This window comes from Plutella xylostella, chromosome 31, assembly GCF_932276165.1.
Source record: "Plutella xylostella chromosome 31, ilPluXylo3.1, whole genome shotgun sequence".
Classification (NCBI taxonomy): Eukaryota; Metazoa; Arthropoda; class Insecta; order Lepidoptera; family Plutellidae; genus Plutella; species Plutella xylostella.
The window spans coordinates 1,849,436-1,869,981 of NC_064011.1; the positions used below are offsets into that span (position 1 = coordinate 1,849,436).

The window sequence follows — 20,546 nt, forward strand, 5'->3', positions numbered from 1 at the left end:
ATAACTTTATATATTCCACTTATTTACAATTCAATTAACAGTACTGTCATTTTGCACTATTTCATATTGTCAAACTAAAAAACCGTACATGTTTGAATAAAAAGGAAAATGTTAAGTCCTTATGTAGCTGACTGTACTATCCAAATACAACCACTAATTTTGACACTGACAGCTCAAATTCAAAATGGCGCCAACATTAACTTTTTTCTTAAATTCACATGTCCGCAGAACTCCATTTGTAGTATTCGTCGGCCTGAGCTTTCTTCTTACTCTGTGTGTCGAAGTATTTGGTTTCATATCCGTTGGAGCGATCGACCCCGTCCCACCGGAAGCCGGGGCGGATGTTGAAGCGGTTTGGCGGGAAATTGCCTTTGTAGGTTGGCAGCTCTGTTGGCGGGAGAAAATAGGTTGAGATTTTTAGGTAAAGTTGGAATTTTGGTAAGTACCTATAAGTAAGCGCCTATCAAAAAAGGCAATATAAAATGGCGGCACTAAAAATTATATTATTAATTGACCCACACAGCCTTTGTCAGCTTTTCTAGCATCCTTGTTGTGCGGAAGGTCTCAACAGTCATTACAGTATAGTTAGGTAGGGCCGCCATTTTACATTTGTTTCTTTATTGTGGCCGCAACAAACTTTTATTTTGTACTGTATTTATGTTATTTATGTTTAATCAAATTGCTCAAAAACTCACCAGGCGGCAACTCCCCTCTATCCCGCTTCTTCTCTCTAATGTACGCTAACATCGGGTCTCCGTCTCTCTCCACATCTTTCAGCGTTGACTCTAAATCTTTATCGTCTCTGTGTCGGGCGAGCGGCTTGGCTGCCTCGTGCACGAAGTCTTGGTAGCGGGACTCTTGCTGTTCTATTTGTTTTAGACTGGAAATATAAACGCGAACTTTGTAAGATTTTGTAATATGGTAAGTTCATTGAAGTACTGACACACTTTCTTTGTAAAATATGGATATGATCGTAACAAACCAAAACTTTATTACTTCGTAAATAGGTATACACAGGTACTAAACCTGAAGATATATTTTGTCTAGTAAATATTACTATAAGCATAGAGCTGGCAAAATTTAGGTTGTAGGCTACTTATTACTCTAGAATTCATGCAGAAACCAATAATTTATTATGTACTTATAATAAAATATCGGTATAGTACTAATTCAACAGTGTCCAGCAGTGGATCATTAAGATTATAGGCTGATGATGATGATGAAAACTAACTCAAAAGTAGAATAGTGTGAACTTACCCCTTGCCCCATTTCTTGTACAAGTCATCTATAACTTTCTGTTTTTCTGCCTTCTCTTGCTGCTGTCTCCTTTCCTCTGATGTTTCTCTCTTCTTACCTGTAAAGTTATACCATTTGTATAGTAAATTTATATTTGAAGAACAGCAATGATGAAGGTTGTCAGCGGCAATGGGGAAGTAATCGTCAGGGTGGCAAACTGGCTTCAGAGGAATCTTCTATCGTTAAACATCTCAAAGACAAAATACATATGTTTCTCCATATATAACAATTCACAGCCAGACACAGATTTCAACATTAAAGTACACACTTGTGGAAATCATATGAATGATGACTGCACTTGTATTAGCATTGACAAGGTAACTAGTACAAAATATCTTGGAGTCATGATTGACCAGCGCCTGTCATGGTACGCTCACATCGACTTGGTAGGTAATAGGATTAGGAAACTTACTTGGATATTTAAAAACCTAAGACATGTGGCTTCTGTTAACCTATTGACTAGAGTATATGTTGCCCTGGCTCAGGCTGTAATTACATATTGCATTCCAATATGGGGTGGGGCATATAAGACAAAATTTATAGAATTAGAAAGAGCACAGCGTCATCTCATTAAAGTAATGTTTTTCAAACCATACAGGTTCCCCACTGAGAAACTATATGAAATAAGCAATTTACTAACAGTAAGAAAACTATATGTCCTATATACTATTTTGAGATTACATAAAAGCTTAACATATGATCCCACTATCCTAACCAGAAGAAGACATCATGCGGTCGCAGGCACACGCTCTTGCAACACACTATTTGCTCAAAAGCAACTTAATAACCAATCAGCTCATCTATATAATCAGATTAATAAAATTCTATTTTTATACCCAAAGACTTTGTACGAAAATAAAAAAGCGTTAACTATCTGGATAAAAACAATAAATTATAAAGAAACAGAAAAAATATTGGAATACAATACTTAACCCTCGAAACATTGTGCAAACCATCACTCACACTCACACTCACATTCACACTCACACTTACACTCACACTCACACTCACACTCACACTCACACTCACACTCACACTCACACTTACACTCAGACTCACAATCAAACTCACACACACATACCACATACATATACACACTACAAATATTAGATATAATTGTTTTCTTTTCTCTTAAAGTTTATTTCTTAACTGTGCAGTATTATTATTTTATTTTTGTTATGGAGAGCGAGACCTCCTGGCACAGGTATTTTTATACTTAATAGGAGGCCTTTACCTTGTTTTTGTTAAAATTAAGAAAGTTTTGAAATAAACAATTTTTAATTTTTTTTTTTTTTTTTTTTTTTTTTAATCGTACCATATCCTAAGTTCAATCTTGTTACAATTTCTAAAGGTCACATAGTACACAGTGTACTTCTGTTTATATGTATAGGGAAGATTAAGGATATCATAACCATGAAATTCTCTGATGATTCATGATGTATCTTTGATATATATGAGCCTTTTAATTATTTAGGTAAGCAAAGAAAACTCACCAGTCTTTCTAGACACCACTTGAGCATTCCTCCCCGAAACATCATCCGTCATTTTGCTAAACACCTCATCTTCCCTTCTCCTGAAAGCCTCATTCTCCTTCCTCAACATGCCAGCGTCTTGCAGACCAGCCAGCTTTCCATCTAGAGTTTTCTCCATCTTTTTATTTGAAGGTGGTGGACTGTCATCATTTCTTCTTCTACTGTTTTTATCTATTCTTTGTGGAGATTCTGGTCTTCTGTTTTTCCGTGGTGGCGAAGCGTCACTGTCTTGTGATGGGGCTCTATGCCTTTGGTTCTTCCGTGGCGGTGACATATCAGAGTCCGATGATTGACGCCTTTTCTGTGATCTTTGATCTTTATGTTTGTCAATTGAAGATCTTCTTTTCCGAGGTGGTGAAGCGTCTGAGTCTGGTGATTTCCGTCGCTTTGGAGAGTCTTTTCTGGACTTCCTTGGAGGTGATTGGTCGGAATCGTAATTCTTTTTCCAACGCGGAGGCAATGGATCTTCGCTTGGAGATTTCCTGCGTTTTGATGAAGAATTTGTCTTTCTAGGAGGTGATGCATCTGATGAGTATTTTCTAGACTTTCTTGGGACTGGAATGTCTGATTCTGGCGATTTTCTTCTAGATTTAGAAGATTCTTTTTCTCTAGATTCGTCATAGCCACCCCAGCGGCTGGGTTTCTTAGTTTTCTCTCTAGATTGGTTTCTACTGTCATGTTTTCTAGGCTGTGATACTTCTGAGTCATAGTTATTTTTACTTGAAGATGCTTTTCTGGGCGGTGAAGAAGTCCTGCTATCCTTTCTAGGTGGACTGAAGTCAGAGTCGCTATTATCTTGGCGATTTTTACTTTTATGAGACTTCTGATGTGAACTGCTAGATTTCCTAACAGGAGAAACATCTGAATCATAATCTTTTTTACTTTTAGTAGTTTTTGGTGGAGGTGATCTCTTACTGTTCTTTCTAGGAGGACTAAAATCACTGTCACTATTATTTTGTGGTTTTTTACTTATGTCAGGCTTTTGTTTGGAGTTGGTAGATTTTCTTGGAGGTGATGCATCAGAACCCTTCTTTTCTTCATCTTCCGAGTCACTGTACATTTTTCCAAAGATAATTTCATTTTCTTTCTCTTTTTGTTTCTTGTCTTTTGTAATCTCTTCAATTTTTAGTTTGCTGTTGAAGCCATCATCCTGAAATACAAAAGTTTTCCTAATTAGGCAATTTTATAGTTACAGTTACCAGCTTACTTCATAAGAGGACTACTGTGAATTAGGCAGGCTTACCTAGCCTCATTTAATAATAATTTCTGACCATGGGATGACACAAACTGTGCCACAACTCTTGGGCAAACAAATCCAGATTTTCTAAGTACTGAAATGCAAAAAACACAACCCCTAATAACTCCACTGCAGAACATGAGCTCCTCCAAGAAATCTCCACTCTTGGCAGGTAGCTTGGAGAGGCTATAGCCATAATCTCCACCCTTGGTAGACTATGTGGGTGACTCTGAGTATTTAGGCGAGTAAGACATACACAACATGATGCAACACCAACCTGCGTAATAACTCTCCATTTGGAGCTCCGGTTGCTGTACTCCTCGGCCTTGATCACCTCCTCGGGGCGCTCATCGATTATTCCAGCTATCTGAGGCGCGTCTTCGCCCTGGTCTAGGATATCCAGCTCATCACCGTCAAGGGAACGAAGTTTGGAGTAGTCTAAATCATCATCGATGATTTTTAAGCTGGAATTTAAGGTTTGAAGGTTAATATGGGTGGTGATAGGGTGGGATAATGATTGTGGACATTGTTTGAGGAAGAATGTGGTAAATAAATGCCATTTGAGATGATTTTCAAAGGTTTAACCTCAAAATTAAAAGTGTTTACGTACCCAGTAGGTTTGGGGGCCTTCTTCTTCTTCTTTTTCTTTTTGTCTCCAGAGGAACCTGTGAGGTACTTCTGTAAGTATGCTTTTTGATCTATTTTCGTAGTCGTCATGATTTTAATTTATAGTTGAAAAACTAACAGAGTTTATAAAATGTAAGCTTCAATATGGCGGCCAAAACAATGAAGTTAGTAACAGTTAACAGTTGTCATTGACATCCATAGACAAGGCATAGAAAATATACTTCACTTGACATGGCTACCAACGTAACAAGCCAAAAACGGTTATACGGTTCGCAACTTCGCGAGATTTTTGGTATGTTTTGGCAGAATTTACATGTGCTGGCAACACTATATAAAAAAATATATCTACACGTCAGCTTCGTGTGCTGTCAATTTACGTTCAATTTTCAGAATTTTCATGTAATTTGCTGATTTTCCGGCTATAAACAAAATGGTACACATGTTATTTACTTACGACTACCTAAAACCTTTTATTTCATGTCCTCTGATACCTAAGTTCTCCCTCAGTTGCCCAAAACCGATAAAAACGTCTTCCATCCGGCTTATGTTTACGAATTTGTGTTGTTAAATTTAGTGTTTTCTTGTGTTTCAGGTGCTCATAGCAGCTACAGTATGTACGAAATCGGGAAAAGGTACCTACACCACCTATATACTACCACACATGCTAACACAATCATTTATTTATGTGCGTTATCATTGGTCAAAAATACTTAGAGTCTGTCAACTCTTCCATCCAAAGGTTGTTTGGTAGAGATTGACTTAAGCTTTAAAGGCGCCTCTTTTTAAACACTGTTACTTTGGATATATAATGCTATAACCTCCTACCTAATTCAGGATCATTAGTCACACACGGCAAAGAGCCATTCAACCAAAATTGAATTGAACTTGTCTTCAATGGTGCAAACAAAGACAAAAAATATTAGACTAATTATATTGCACTGTAGATTTACACTATGAATCATAGTCTATGATTATAATTCCAGCGCTGGTGTCCCGCCAGTTCGTGGAGATGACGAAGGCGCGCATCGAGGGTCTGCTGGCCGCGTTCCCCAAGCTCATGACGGCGGGAAGGCAGCACACCTTCGTCGAGACTGAGTCTGTGAGGTCAGTGAAGTTGCATTAGTAGTATTTTGGTTGTTACTTATGCACTTATCCCTTCTACTAATATTATCATTTAGAAAATCCAATTCTTACTTTCTATAATCATATAAAAATATACAAACCTTCAAGTGGTTATGTTCTAACAGACTAATCAAAATGTTGATTCTCATACCATAAAACTGATGAATAAACCCTATCATTCCATGTATAATTCCTGACACAATCCGCGTCAATAAATTACATTTTCAAACCTACTGATGAAACTACTCTATCATTCCATGTATATAATTCCTCACACAATCTGTCACCAGGTATGTGTACCAGCCGCTGGACAAGCTGTACATGCTGCTCATCACCACGAAGGCCAGCAACATCCTTGAGGACCTGGAGACTCTGCGCCTCTTCAGTCGAGTGGTCAGTACTGGATCGGCCCCATTAATTTTTTCATTCAGAAAGTTTATAACTTTGAACCCACACTTTTCTGTGATAAATTATTGCTGAATTTTCAAAAGCTGTGAATTTCACCAGCAAAGATTTTCAATATCAGAAGAATATCATACTTTTTATTCATAGACAAACATATTTTACATGCTTTCATTTATATGAATCTAAGAAATCTTAGTTGATATCTTAGTTACACTTACCAGAGAGTTACTATCACAAAACTTCACCTTAATTTAATCCTATAATCAATTTTTTTAACAATCGAGTACTAGTAAGTCCTTAGCACATTTCCGGCTCGATTTTCGATATTGTCAGAGTGAGATGGGTCACTGTTAGGACCAATAGCAACGCAGTAAAAAAGTACGTGGCAACACAATTTCAATTTCGGTAGTTACATGTTTAAAAAAAAAAATACAATACAATCACTCAATTCCCCGCAGGTACCGGAATACTGTCAGCACCTGACGGAGACGGAGGTGCTGAACCAGGCGTTCAACCTGCTGTTCGCCTTCGACGAGATCGTGGCGCTCGGCTACCGGGAGAGCGTTAACTTGGCACAGGTTCGTGACGGTTGTAAATGGTTATGGAAGATATTCAAATTATACAGGGTATTGCAAACAGGGTTAGCTAAGCTAAAACCTATGTACGTGTGTAGCTTGGTATATCTAAGCCCGAAAATCAAATCAGAATGACAGAATTCGCAAAAAATATATCATACTCCATACTTTAAAATAAAAGTCACGTGACCAACAAAGTTTCTATGGAAAATTATGCACATTTTCGACGTACAGAAAGATCGGACAGAATGGTCCAGGAAACATTAACGGCCTCCATAGATATTCGCCGGTCCTGCTTTGATTAATCGTGCAAATATCGTGAAAAATTTTGATTACTCCATAAGTGGAAGAAGTATTAACAGAGTTTTATTGTTTTTATTTTTTTTATTGTCATTTCTGAACATACCGCGTACATTATGTAATCTTGACCAGTACAATAAGCTATTGAAAAATCCACTTATTTTGTTTTTCATTACAGGTTCGCTCTTTTGTTGAAATGGACTCCCATGAAGAGAAAATCTATCAGGCCGTCAGACAGGTAATATATAATTTTTTTTCACAAATTGAAGCCTTATTAATGCATGCCAATAATTTTTTTTATTGGTTTTTGCCCGTAACTCAAGGTTGTGTTGTAACTCTAGAGTTGATGAAAAACACGATCACTATCTATTCAAACTAACCATAGAAAAACCATAGACATAGACAATCTCATTATGTAAAGACTACCCTACACTTCCAGAATAACCACTAATTATGACCCTTATGTTCATAGACGCAAGAGCGAGAGGCCGCTAACCGCATGCGTGAGAGAGCGAAGGAGCTACAGAGAGAGAAACTGGAAGCGGCCAAGCGAGGCGGGCCGCGCAGTAATATGTCTTATGGTGAGTGGTGTAGAGACTATTTTACTTTTGTCAACATCGTCAGGTAATCTTTCACTGGTGGATATATGCCTGTCAAGTAAAGTCTGTATTTTAATCTCAGATACTAAATCGACAGATTCTGAACCTTTCTATTTTAGGTAATCTTTCACTGGTGAATATCTTTCTGAAGTAGAAGAATATTGTAAGGGCTAATGATAAAGCAAATGACTGCATTGTTACCTACTAAAAAGTTAAAACACGGTTTAACACTAGTTTATAAGAACATTTGTCAAGTATTTGATAACGTTAAACAAGAGTTTTACTTGGTCTTTTTTTGTGAGATCGTAGGTAAAAGTCCAACTGTTCATGGCTTTAGATAGATCATAGGCAAATGTCATTTGTATCCTAAAAAAATGTAAAATAAAATCATAATCCAATAAATTGCTGTTTGTAACCTGGGAACAACCATATTTCTCGCACAATTTCAAAACTATCACAGACATTTTATTCAATTCCAACCCTTATCCTCCAGGCAGTAGCGGTGGTTTCGGCAGCTCGTCCATGTCGTCGGCTTCCTCGGCCGAGCCCTACGTGGAGAAAGTGAACACTACACCGGCGCGCGAGCAACAGTATGTATTTAATTAACCACTGACGGGGAAAGATGGGTGTTTGTAATTATTTGTGTCTGTCTGTGGCACCCAAAACTGACGGGATTTTTATGATGAAATTCATAATCTTAGATTCACGATATTCTAACAAGATCGAGTGTCAGTGCAAAAGAAACGTCTCGACAAATAACACCCCACTTCTAACACTGAGCTGTAAGAAGATTTGTAACTTTATTCATTGGTACAATGGTTGTCATTAGGTTGAACTTTAAAACAATTTGACAGTAAACAAAATGCGGACATTTTATATTGGTTGGATTCTTCTCAGGTATTATGCAAAATTTGCCGCTACCACAATGACTATCCCGCTGGTCATTGCCAGTCATTGGTAGTTACCGAAATTTTTCACAAAACCCATTTCCCCTTCCAACAGGCGTCCTTCAGGCCGGTCCGCCATGAAGCTAGGCTCCAAATCCACGGATGCAGACTCGTTCGTGTCGCGCCTGCGCAGTGAGGGCGACACGGTTCCAACTGCCGCCGCGCCCGGGAAGGAGAAGGAAGTGGTGCACAAGGATCATAACGAGTGAGTAATGTAGCTAAGAAGTGAGGGCCCCATTCCGAAGTCGCGGGAAAAACAGCTGTTGTAGAAATTGCAGATGAATATGTAAGTTTAATGAAATTTGCTCAGTATGAAGCGTACCTGGAAACTGGAAATTACAGCGTCACTGATAAAATGCCACCCAGTTTTAGTAGCATTCCGTGTCCTATGTACATAGCTGGACATAGGACGCGGGTGTAAGTCCACGGACGCAGACTCTTTTGTCTCGCGTCTGCGCAGTGAGGGCGACACGGTTCCAACTGCCGCCGCGCCCGGGAAGGAGAAGGAAGTGGTTCATAAAGATCACAATGAGTGAGTAAAATTGTTATTAAACTCTTAACTTCACTTAACTAAAATCAAGTACTTTAAGACTTATTATAAGTTATAGTTTTTAACCTCCTGATGCCCACGGTCCTTCTGTGAGTACTTAACGAGTATAGTTGTCTCTGCCCAAGCTATAACATATTTTTTCTGGACTAAATGCCCACGGTCCTTCTCCGAGGACGAATACTTTGTGTTTGAACCATATTTGAATTTACCGCCATTATTTTTTGGGATTGCATCAATGGATTTAACATTCCATCACTGACAGCTGTCTTAAGTGACATCTGAGGATAATCAAACGTTCATTGTAAAAACGTCAAAAAACGGAACCATGGCGGGGCCACCGTCGACTAAGTAAGTTGTAATCTCATTTTACGTATGTGATCTAATCATTTAATACAATAACTTTAATAAAACCTTATTGTTAAGTATATTAGCAAGAGACGAATAGTAATATTTTATCAATTAAGGTTCTAAATAATATTCTATGATCATCTATTTACATTAGTACTCGTCTGAGTACCGTGGTCGTCAATGGCATAAACGTATAGTCCTCACTTGAGGACTCTGGACCGCTATACTATAATTTTAGATATACTTATTTATGTATTTTTTTACAAAATATAATGCGAAATCCAAGAAATTGAAGCAGATTTAGCTATGTCGGACATAGATCTCTCGGAGGACGATGACATGACATAAATGACTCACCATGAACCCGTAGAATTTGAATTTTGTGATGATGATACCCAGGAGCTGCTAGCTGAGCCTTTCATTTTATCTTATTTTGTTCCTATATTGATCCCAATAATTATAATAGTTGATAAGTATAAGAGTTTATCTAGAATAAATATAAGTTCTAAACTTATGTGAGACTGATTTAAAGTGTTAAATGTGTTCTTAAGTGGTTCTTATTTCATAAGTTTTGTTATTTCTAACAAATTACCTTATAAATATATTTCCTACCAATAAATTAAACTTTTTTTAACTGCCCACGGTCCTCACATGAGAACTAATGATTTTCGAATTTAAACCTATTGAAACTGGTTCCTTTTTTAATGCATTAACCGTACATACTACTAGGAACACTATGTAATAATTTTTGCGACATTTATTCACGTTTAAGTTTCTGGGCAGTAAGCTAGGTAAACGCAATAGTCCTTGTGTGAGGACCGTGGGCAGATAGTCCTAAAAAATAAAATAACGGCTGGGCGTCAGGAGGTTAAATACAGCTAGAGTTTGTCAAAACACTGCTTCCGGAAAAAGAATGGTTAGTACGGTTAAAATACACTCACGAGCTAAGAAAAAGCTCTATAGACATAGCACCAATTTACTCCTAAACAGAAAAGAATAATGCCGTCTGCAATATTGAAGTAGGTACATTTAACAGCGCATCAGAGTATTATCAAAATATTTTTAAAGGAAATAACCATTTTTACTTTACTTTACTTTATAAAATTGGGGTCATTTGGTGTCGACATTTTGTAAATGGAACTTTTCATTGCTCGTCAGTGTATTAATATAGTATACTTATACATTATATTACATGTATTTATTTTGTTTCAGTGTCCACCTTCGTTTCGAGGAGCGGTTGAACCTGACGGCGGGGCGCGACGGCGACGTGCAACACTACGAGCTATCAGGTAAGTGCATCCAAATGTAGCGTGGGACGCCCTCCGGCCCACTGGACCTTAGCCCCTTCTCCCACTACGCGACTCTCAAGCGACGCGACTGCGACGCAACCCATGTAGTAGTACGCGACCCAATTAGTCATAGGCGGGCGAGAGCGGTTGGACCTTATCATTAAAATCTCTTTATTTCTTTGGGACTGTTGTAAATTGGCAGCCTTGTCGCTAGCTATCAAAAGAATTCTATAGAAATACATAGGTGAACTTACTTATATCGTCCGCTACCAATGTGCCACTTTAATTTTGCAAAATGACTAGGTCTAGGTCTAGAAAAAATCTATTGAAGCGTTAAATAATGAGATTGTTAAGGGTTACCAATACAAAAAATGTACTAGCAGACTTAATAAAATTATAAATTAATGTATGGTCATTGTTACCGGCAGGCTTGTTGACTCTGCGCATCAGCAACGAGCAGTTTGGCCGCATCCGCGTGCACCTCGACAACAAGGACACCAGAGCACTTCAGCTACAGGTAAATTCACTGTAGATTGTTCATTAATTAGCTTGATTGGTCATTAAATATTCACTGTAGATTGCTCTTAGTCATAAGACCGCATATTATTCGCAGTCTACAGAATTTAATATTTAGGTACTGCATAGCTTTAGTTCGGGCGGTAGTATAAAGTACAATTAAAGATTACTTCTTTCCGCGAAAGAGATAGCTACATTATAACCTATAAATGTGTAGGTAATGAAGCTGCTCCCGGGTTTCATTCCCGACTGGGGCCTGAACCTACCACTTGTTGATGGTATATTATTTTCACTGACTCTATTGGAAGAGCGCTGATGCCTGATGTACATCGGATCTTATTAGATTTAAGCTTATTCTGTAATAAACTTATTATTATATTAAAAATTACCCACCATTTCCTCTTTAGACCCACCCGAACGTGGACAAAGAGGCGTTCCGCACCGGCGGACTTATTGCCCTAAAGCAATCTCAGCGTCCGTTCCCGCTGCACAGCGACGTGGGCGTGCTCAAGTGGCGGCTGCAGGGGGGGGACAAGACCCCACTTTCTAGTAAGTATCTAGAGTGCGACCACGCTAACTTTGCAACGGAAGCAAAGTGGCTATACCAGAAAAAACTGCAGAAACTTTTTTTGTATTTTTTTGTTGTTTACCTGTTGCACAGTTAGTTGGAGTTGTGAGTAACTGTATCTAAGTGGCAAAACCGGAAATATAAACAAAATTATTTCTTGTAATTAATTTTCTTTAACCGTTTTCTGTCAATTTAGGGTGTCTTGCACAACAAAATTAAATCTATGACCTCTTGCTCTGACAGTATAATGTCAGAGCAAGAGGCAAACTATTTAATTTTATTTAACTTCGTTGTGCAAGACGCCCTTAGTATCTAAGATTAAAAAAACAGACCTTAATGAGGGACATAGGGGTCGCAGTATATTTATCGGTTTGACATCTACATATCTAATAACCGACAATTTCTTCCAGTAAACTGCTGGCCGTCGGAGGCGGCGGGCGGCGGCTGCGACGTCAACATCGAGTTTGAGCTGGAGCAGACGCACCTGGTCCTCACTGATGTCGTCCTCAACATTCCTCTGCCGTGAGTACGCATGTATACAGGATGTTGCAAAAGTGATATACATAGGGCATAGTAAAGATACAACATTTTGAGCTGCATAGAGACTTAGAGAGCATATAGTGTTCACTGATGTCGTCCTCAAAATTCCTCTGCCGTGAGTTATTCAGTTTCAACTTTAAAAATACTTACTACTGTATTACATAAAAAAATACACAAAGTTTAACGGGTACTTAATACGCGATCTGATTTTTAAAAAAATATGGAAAGGTACGGCTTTCCGATTCACATAACATAAAACCGGATTTCGGCTATAGCACAGTAGTGACCAATTTATATTAAATTCAAGCACCACTCACTTATCCGTCAATCTCTCTCCACAGATCCGGCAACAGCTCGGTAGTGGTCCACCAATGGGAGGGCAGCTACTCGCAGAAGGGACGGTCGCTAGTGTGGAGTATCCCCGTCATAGACGAGGAGCACAAGACCGGCACTCTGGAGTTCACGTGAGTATATTATATCTTAGTTAGGTATATACATGTAGGATCTATAATAATTTCTGAACGTAGTGTAATAGAATTATTGTCTATGATCTATGATGTTAACTTTTTTATAGTCTCTCGAATATTGGCGTTTAGCAAGAAATATTGTTCTGTCGATTCATGGGTTTTTAATAAATTAAATAACGTTTATTTAAGTGCACCTGCGGTTTTATTTTCATCCCACAACTTTTGGGGGCTCGTCCGGGATGGAAATAAGCCAAAGGTGCTGAAGATGTTGTAAATAAGGTGTAAAAGGGGTAGCGTGTTGGTGGCGATTCCCACACAGCAAAGATGGCGGCGTACTAGAAGGAACATTATTGTGAAAATTCGGTGAAAATTATAAATTAATGAAGGTGAAATTAAGGTGGACATAAAAGCATAGAAGGTGATATATTTGAATACGGTGAAAGGTGTATACGTAATGGCCGATAAAGACGACACGATGGCGGCGGCGGGACAACCCTTGTTGCACAACATCGAGGCAACAATACCGCGGTTCTCGGGAGCGGACCCGACGTACACGGCGGCAAAGTGGGTGGAGGAGATCGGTGACAACGCGGAGGTGTTCAGCTGGTCTCCTTCACAGAAACTGTTGATGGCGCGAAGGGCACTGACTGGGGTAGCAGCTCTGTGGCTCCGCTCTGAAAAAAATTTCAAAACATTCGACGAACTGCAGAAGGCCCTGCTAAAGGAGTTCCCCGATGAAGTGAACACGAAGGATATTCACGAGCTGATGACCAATCGAAAGAAAAAACGGGACGAAAGCTGCTATGAGTACATGTTAATTATGAAGGAGTTGGGGAAGCGGGGTAAATTCCCGGACTACGTGGCAATACAATACATAGTAGATGGCATCGTCGACTTTGAGACGAACAAAGTCATGCTGTACGGAGTATCTACCTACTCTGTACTCAAGGAGAGGTTGCAGATCTACGAAACGATGAAGAAGAACTCCGCCAAGAATAACCATCCGGCGGCGACAACTATGGCAAAAAGGACAGGTGCAGCGGTAGCGGCGAGAAACACTCCCACACCACCTCAAAGGAGATGTTTCCAGTGTGGAGACGTGAACCATTTCGCCAGCGATTGCAAAAACGGGGTGAAATGCTACAAGTGCAATCAGTTCGGCCATATTGCTCCGCATTGTCATGCAACTTCAAATACAACATCAATGGCAGAGCATCGAGGCCGTGAGGTTGGTACGAGCGGAACACAGCCACGACGGTCGATGTGCGTGACAGCGACGACGGCGGCGGCGGCGGCGGCGCACGATAATACAGATGGTGGTCAAGTTGGCAGCACTGCAACAGTCTGTGGATGTTTTGACACTTCTGACGTGAGTAGTGATGACAGTTGTCAAACCCCTATGAGTTGTCAAACTTTTGTAAACAAACTTCGAAAACAAAACATGTCGGTAAAGTTTATTCAGATTGGTGAAAAAAAGTTAGAATGTTTGGTAGATTCCGGTAGCGATTTAAATTTAATAACTGAAGATGTGTTTCCGATGATGACGGTGAATAATTATGTAAAAGAAAAGGTTGAGATGTCTGGCCTAGGTTGTTCCAAAGTTTCGTCTTTAGGCAAGTTTAACTCTGTACTAGAAATAGACGGAAATTGTTATGAGTTACTGTTCTTTATTGTTCCTGAAGATGCAATGCCTTACAAAATGATTTTAGGTCAACCTTTCTTGGACAAAACAATGGTTATTTTTGATAAAGGGTCAGTGAATATTATACCTGAAGGTGAGTATCAATACCTACAATGTTTGGTTTCAGATGAATCAGATGTAACACCAATAGCTTATGTACCAGATCCTGAAATAAGACGCAAAACTGAACAACTAGTGAATAATTACAAGCCTGTACAAACAAAAGAAGCCCCAATTGAGATGCAAATAATTTTAAAAGATGAAATGCCAGTTGCCCAGCGGCCAAGGCGACTGTCATTTAAGGAGCAAGAGGATGTTGATAACCAAATAGGTGAGTGGTTGGATAAGGGCATAATAAAGCCAAGCTTTTCGGAGTATGCTAGTCCTCTGGTCTTAGTAAAAAGAAAAAATGGTAAACTAAGAGTTTGTGTGGATTATCGGCGTGTCAATGAAAAGATGGTGAAAGATGAATTTCCATTACCGATTATAGAGGATCATATTGACAAGCTGCAGAAGGCTAAGGTGTATAGCAAGATAGATTTAAAAGATGCGTTCTTTCATTTGAAAATAAAAGATGAGTGTACAAAGTACACGGCATTTGTGACACATAACGGACAGTACGAGTTCACGAGAGCACCGTTTGGATTATCAATATGCCCGAACTATTTCACACGTTTCATCACTATCATTTTCAGGGAGCTGATGAATAAAGGACACGTTATGGTCTTCATCGACGATATTATTATACCAGCAACTGATTACAAGGAGGCTTTGGAGAGATTGACCGAGGTGTTAAAGGTGGCTGCTGAATATGGTCTGCAGATAAACTGGAACAAGTGTGAGCTACTAACAACTAAAGTAGAATATCTTGGATATGTAATAGAAGACGGAACAATCAGACCATCACCAGACAAGACGGATGCTGTGATGAACTTCCCGAAGCCCAAAACCGTGAAGCAGGTGCAGAGCTACATAGGATTGACATCCTATTTCAGAAAATTTATTGAAGGATATGCTGTTATAGCCAGACCACTGACGGAGCTGTTGAAGAATGATGTGCCATTTCATTTTGGTGAAGAGGAAGAAAAAGCATTTCAAGATCTGAAAAAGAAGTTGTGTGAGTATCCAATTTTGAAGATCTTTGATCCTGCTCTCCAGACAGAATTACATACAGATGCCTCTCAGCAAGCAATATCCGCTATACTCATGCAGAAAGATCCTAATGACAACACCATGCATCCTGTATATTACATGAGTAAGAAGACAACAGATTCTGAAAAGAAGTATACAAGTTATGAGCTGGAGGCCTTAGCAATCATTGAAGGTGTAAAGAAGTTTAGAAAATATCTGTTGGGCATTCCATTCAAGATTGTTACAGATTGCTTAGCATTTGAGATGACACTTAAGAAGAAGGACTTAACTACGAGGGTGGCAAGATGGGTTTTGTTACTGCAAGACTATGATTACACAGTAGAACACAGGTCCGGTTCAAAGATGAGACATGTTGATGCCTTGAGTCGGAACCCATGCATTGCCGTAGTTACGAATGGTATTCACAACCAAATAAGACTGGCGCAGCAATCAGATGATGGTGTAAAGGCTATAATGGAGGTGGTTCAGACTAAACCTTATGCTGATTACTATGAACATAATGGTTTGCTATACAAAGGTGATAGAGGACAGATAGTCATACCAAAAGGAATGGAAATAGATATAATAAGAAGAACACATGCAATTGGGCATTTCGCTAAGAGGAAAATGTTAGACATGATCGATAAAGACTACTTTATTAAAGACTTGGCACGGAAGATAGATGAGTTTATAGTAACGTGTATCCCATGCATACTAGCATCGAAGAAAGAAGGCAAACAAGAAGGTTACTTAAATAGCATTGAGAAGGCAAGTATACCACTAAGTACGCTACATATTGATCATATAGGACCACTTTCTGAGACGAAGAAGCAATACAACTATATATTGACTGTGGTTGATGCCTTTACCAAGTTTGTATGGTTATTCCCCACCAAAGGAACCACAGCAAAGGAGACGTTGGATAAGATGCTCATCCACCAACAGACATTTGGAAATGCTGACAGAATCATATCAGATAGAGGAGCTGCCTTTACTAGTAATGACTTTGCAGAGTACTGTAATCGTGAGAATATCCAACACATTCAAATAACAACTGGAGTTCCTCGAGGAAACGGGCAAGTGGAAAGGATTCATAGAATTATAGTTTCAGTTTTAACTAAGCTATGCATAGAAGATGAAAAGTTATGGTATAGACATGTAAGCAGTGTGCAAAGGATGATTAACAGTACATATCAGCGAAGTGTGGGCATGAGTCCGTATGAGTTACTCATTGGTACAAAAATGAGACAGAAGGAAGATGTAGAGTTACTCAAATTACTACAAGAAGAAGAACATAAAGAATTTATGGATAGTAGAGATAAGAACCGTGAGATGGCTAAGATTCAGATAATGAAGTTGCAGGAAGAAAATCGACGCAGTTACAACAAGAAGAGAAAAGAGAGTGTCAAGTATGGGGTTGGTGACTTGGTAGCTATCAAACGGACACAGTTTGGAACTAGCATGAAACTAAGAGCAAAGTACCTTGGTCCATACAAAGTTATAAAGGTGAAAGGCAAAGACCGCTATGATGTGCAGAAGGCGGATAGCTCTGCAGAAGGGCCATACAACACATCTACGGCTGCAGACTGCATGAAGCCATGGCCTATGACCTTAGGTTATTAATAGTTAGGTATGATCCTTGTGTGTATTTTATTCACTGAAAGTTCATGTTTTCAGGGGATCTGTTTTTGTTTATGTAATTTTAAAGGCATTGCATCAACCGGGTTTAATTTTATATTTTGTGTTTTGCATAATGTACAGTTTTTGGGTGAAAATTGCGTCAGGCAGGATGTTTTTGTTATGTTAAATTTAGTAGGTATATTGTGTTATATTAAATGTAGTATTTAAATAGGTAACATTTCATCAATAAAGAACATCCTTTACATTGTACTACATTTAATAGTGCTAAGTATTTTTGTTGTAAAGTTTATATTTTGTTAAGTATTAAGTAAAATTTACTGAAAGTTGCAGATTTTATATTTTTATAAAAAGTTTTCAACATGATGTTTAAAGGTAGAGTACTTTATAAAATTTTTTTTTTATAGTCTGAGGGCAGACTATCTGCAGGATGGCCGAGCTGTAGGATCTATAATAATTTCTGAACGTAGTGTAATAGAATTATTGTCTATGATCTATGATGTTAACTTTTTTATAGTCTCTCGAATATTGGCGTTTAGCAAGAAATATTGTTCTGTCGATTCATGGGTTTTTAATAAATTAAATAACGTTTATTTAAGTGCACCTGCGGTTTTATTTTCATCCCACATACATTGACTTATATATTACTAACGTATGTACAGGGCCAACTTCTCAAGAAAATTATACCTTCGCTACAGCTATGTCGGTAACCTTAGTCCTCTGACGGATAACCTCATTTCTGATACGATCCATCAGAGAAACCCCAAGCATAGCTCTCTCCATAGCACGCTGAGCGACTTTAAATCGGTGGACCAGTCCTACCGTCAGTGTCCACGTCTCTGCACCATACTTCATCACTGGCAGGACGCCTTATAAACTTGGTAATTTAATCTAATGACTATGCCCAGTCACACCGCGCTTACTAACGAACGCCAATGTGCTACGTTCTTCCAATTTCCTTGGTTGTTACCAACACCCTCCAAATTGGTTAGTGTGTACTGTAGCATTAGAGATCAAACATATTTCAACCAAACCCATTTCTGATTCCAGCGTAAACCCAGCGGTCCCCAACGACTTTTTCCCCATCAACGTGACATGGACCTCAGAGACGTCTAACGCCATGATCAAGGCTATGAAGGTCACTCAGGCGGACGACGGAACGCCTGTAGACTTCTCACAGGAAATCAGCTTCCACCCCGATAGCTATGAGGTGGTTTAAAAGCGATTGTTGCAATAAAATTGAAGTGTAAACTAAGACGCCATTTTAATTTCACTTTTGGCCTTTTGGCGCCATATTTTTATTTATGTACCATAGAGAATATTATGATTATTTTTTTCATAGATGTTATAGGTTACAGGCAGACTTAAAGTGCCTGTAAAATAAGAGATCGCCACACTATTCCATGTATTTTATTTTATGGTGATCCTAAGTATCTTATAAGTTTTGTGGCTTAAATTTGTTTTTCGGTAAAATAATTATGTATTCTATGATACAAGAACTATCTAAAAAGCGTATGTTTTACGATAAATGTAATTAAATCTAACAGGATAAAGTATTGTAACTAATTTACTTAAGAAATGTTAAATAAATAAAGGATATAAATTACATAAAGTTGATTTATTGTTTACTTAAATATATTTTCGTTAAAATCTATGAGTTATTAAAATTAAATTTAAACTCTGTGTCACTGAACTTAAATTTAAAAGGTTTGGCACTATCATTTGTTTCTGCTGGCTCGATAACTTTTTCTTCAGTGTTGCCAACATTACTACTTTGCATGGCAGGTTCTGGGTTGCCAGTATCAATTTGATCTGCAGGTACATTAAAGTTGAACCGAAATGAACTATCCCCAGTGCTTAGAAAAGCAGATTTTCTCAGAAATGTAGCTTTAGGTGTTGATGAACTGTCGCTTATTTTGATTTTACTTGCCACTGAAACAGAAAAGACACATTATTATTATTGTTTATGAAGACAAGCTTATGATAAAAACTTTAACTTAAGATACACAAAACAGTTAAGTTAGGCAAAACTCTCACTAGACCCATCTGCTTGGTAAGAGCCACAAAGTAATTATTTGATTCATTGAAAATACAAATTTCGTCTTACTTTTAGCTAATTTCTTTTCCTCAGCGGCCATCTTTGCTCGGTAATCTCCAAAATGTGTCCTCATGAGCTGTCTCTTTCTGATGATGGGCTGGTTGTTGTTCTTGAGCACTGTCAATACTTTCCATGTTTCTTGTACTGAAATATAAGAAAATTCAAATTCAAATCATTTATTTAAAAGTCCATAAATTAATAAGTATAGTTACAGGCACAATAAATATCTTTATGATATGACTTAAGCCATTCTATTAATTTTAGGTGAAAGTAATTCTTTCTCTCATTATAAGAAGATATAAGGATTCAGCACTGGTAAAAAGTATTAAAGTATGCTTTTGTGGGGTAAGTATAGCACATAACTAAGTACTTACTTAAAATAAGTTTTTTACTAAGAAAATTATATCTTAATTTTGATCTTAGCCAATTTTATAAGCAATTGTAAAATATAAGCAGCTAGAAAGACTCATAAGAATCAGCTGTTCAGTAAATAACTTGCCTAAATAATTTATAACAATAATTAAGATTTGAGGTTAAATGTTGGCAAACCATTTTGGTTATAATTTGTAACCAAATTAAGGCAGAGGATCTGGTAATGTTTACTCACAATGCTTCTGCTCTGCCTTATTGTCGCTCAACGTCTTCTCCAGCTGCTGTATGCACCAGCAGAGTTCCAGTTGGAATTGTTTCGCAGTTTCTTCAGGATCCACCGAGTCCGTATCGTCAATAGTTACCGGCTTCTGTATGGAGGTGGGCTTGCCCTTGGCGTGGAGCTTGGTAGGTTTAGGCATTTTGTTTGCTAGATATTTTTATTATCGTCGAAATAAGCACGTTTATTGAAGATGGAACACAAACAAACAAAGCCAAAAACATGAAGCCAGAGAAAAACACCTGTTTTTGACAGTGACAACTTGAATGTTGCTTTTGTTGCGTTGGCAGCATTGCATTCCGCCTCTACCCTCTACTTTGTCTTTGAAAACTCCCTACACCGTACGAATGGTTGGTCTTATCTCGTATATGAACGGCGATACGCCCGGCGACTTTGCAATCGAACACTGAGAAATGAGTGGTTGGGGTAAA

General features: G+C 38.4%; 4 protein-coding genes across 5 annotated transcripts; 2 read left to right on the forward strand and 2 right to left on the reverse strand.

Annotated features, from left to right (window-relative positions):
* Nucleotides 1-25: 25 nt before the first annotated feature.
* LOC105398065 (BUD13 homolog) lies at nucleotides 26-4,844 on the reverse strand. Its single transcript, XM_048632332.1, has 6 exons — nucleotides 4,676-4,844; nucleotides 4,343-4,529; nucleotides 2,790-3,978; nucleotides 1,258-1,354; nucleotides 696-880; nucleotides 26-387 (listed from the first exon to the last, which is right to left on the reverse strand). Exons 1-6 carry the CDS (start codon nucleotides 4,780-4,782, stop codon nucleotides 215-217), a joined length of 1,938 nt encoding a protein of 645 aa, XP_048488289.1. The 5' UTR covers nucleotides 4,783-4,844; the 3' UTR covers nucleotides 26-214.
* Nucleotides 4,845-4,998: 154 nt separating this feature from the next.
* Nucleotides 4,999-18,976, forward strand: LOC105398066 (coatomer subunit delta). Of its 2 annotated transcripts, XM_048632334.1 has the most exons (16): nucleotides 4,999-5,125; nucleotides 5,285-5,324; nucleotides 5,676-5,796; nucleotides 6,105-6,207; nucleotides 6,678-6,797; nucleotides 7,273-7,332; nucleotides 7,567-7,675; nucleotides 8,187-8,283; nucleotides 8,696-8,734; nucleotides 9,062-9,172; nucleotides 10,751-10,827; nucleotides 11,256-11,344; nucleotides 11,751-11,892; nucleotides 12,322-12,433; nucleotides 12,793-12,915; nucleotides 18,419-18,976. In XM_048632334.1, exons 1-16 carry the CDS (start codon nucleotides 5,123-5,125, stop codon nucleotides 18,585-18,587), a joined length of 1,515 nt encoding a protein of 504 aa, XP_048488291.1. In that variant the 5' UTR covers nucleotides 4,999-5,122; the 3' UTR covers nucleotides 18,588-18,976. The 2 variants fall into 2 exon arrangements, with proteins under 2 accessions (XP_048488291.1, XP_048488290.1); XM_048632333.1 differs by lacking the exon at nucleotides 9,062-9,172 and having other exon boundaries at nucleotides 8,696-8,845.
* LOC125491127 lies at nucleotides 12,974-14,865 on the forward strand. Its single transcript, XM_048632335.1, has 2 exons — nucleotides 12,974-14,287; nucleotides 14,727-14,865. Exons 1-2 carry the CDS (start codon nucleotides 13,373-13,375, stop codon nucleotides 14,739-14,741), a joined length of 930 nt encoding a protein of 309 aa, XP_048488292.1. The 5' UTR covers nucleotides 12,974-13,372; the 3' UTR covers nucleotides 14,742-14,865.
* On the reverse strand, nucleotides 18,636-20,374 carry LOC105398067 (UPF0488 protein CG14286). Its single transcript, XM_011570119.3, has 3 exons — nucleotides 20,074-20,374; nucleotides 19,476-19,610; nucleotides 18,636-19,300 (listed from the first exon to the last, which is right to left on the reverse strand). Exons 1-3 carry the CDS (start codon nucleotides 20,255-20,257, stop codon nucleotides 19,020-19,022), a joined length of 600 nt encoding a protein of 199 aa, XP_011568421.3. The 5' UTR covers nucleotides 20,258-20,374; the 3' UTR covers nucleotides 18,636-19,019.
* Between the last annotated feature and the right edge of the window lie 172 nt (nucleotides 20,375-20,546).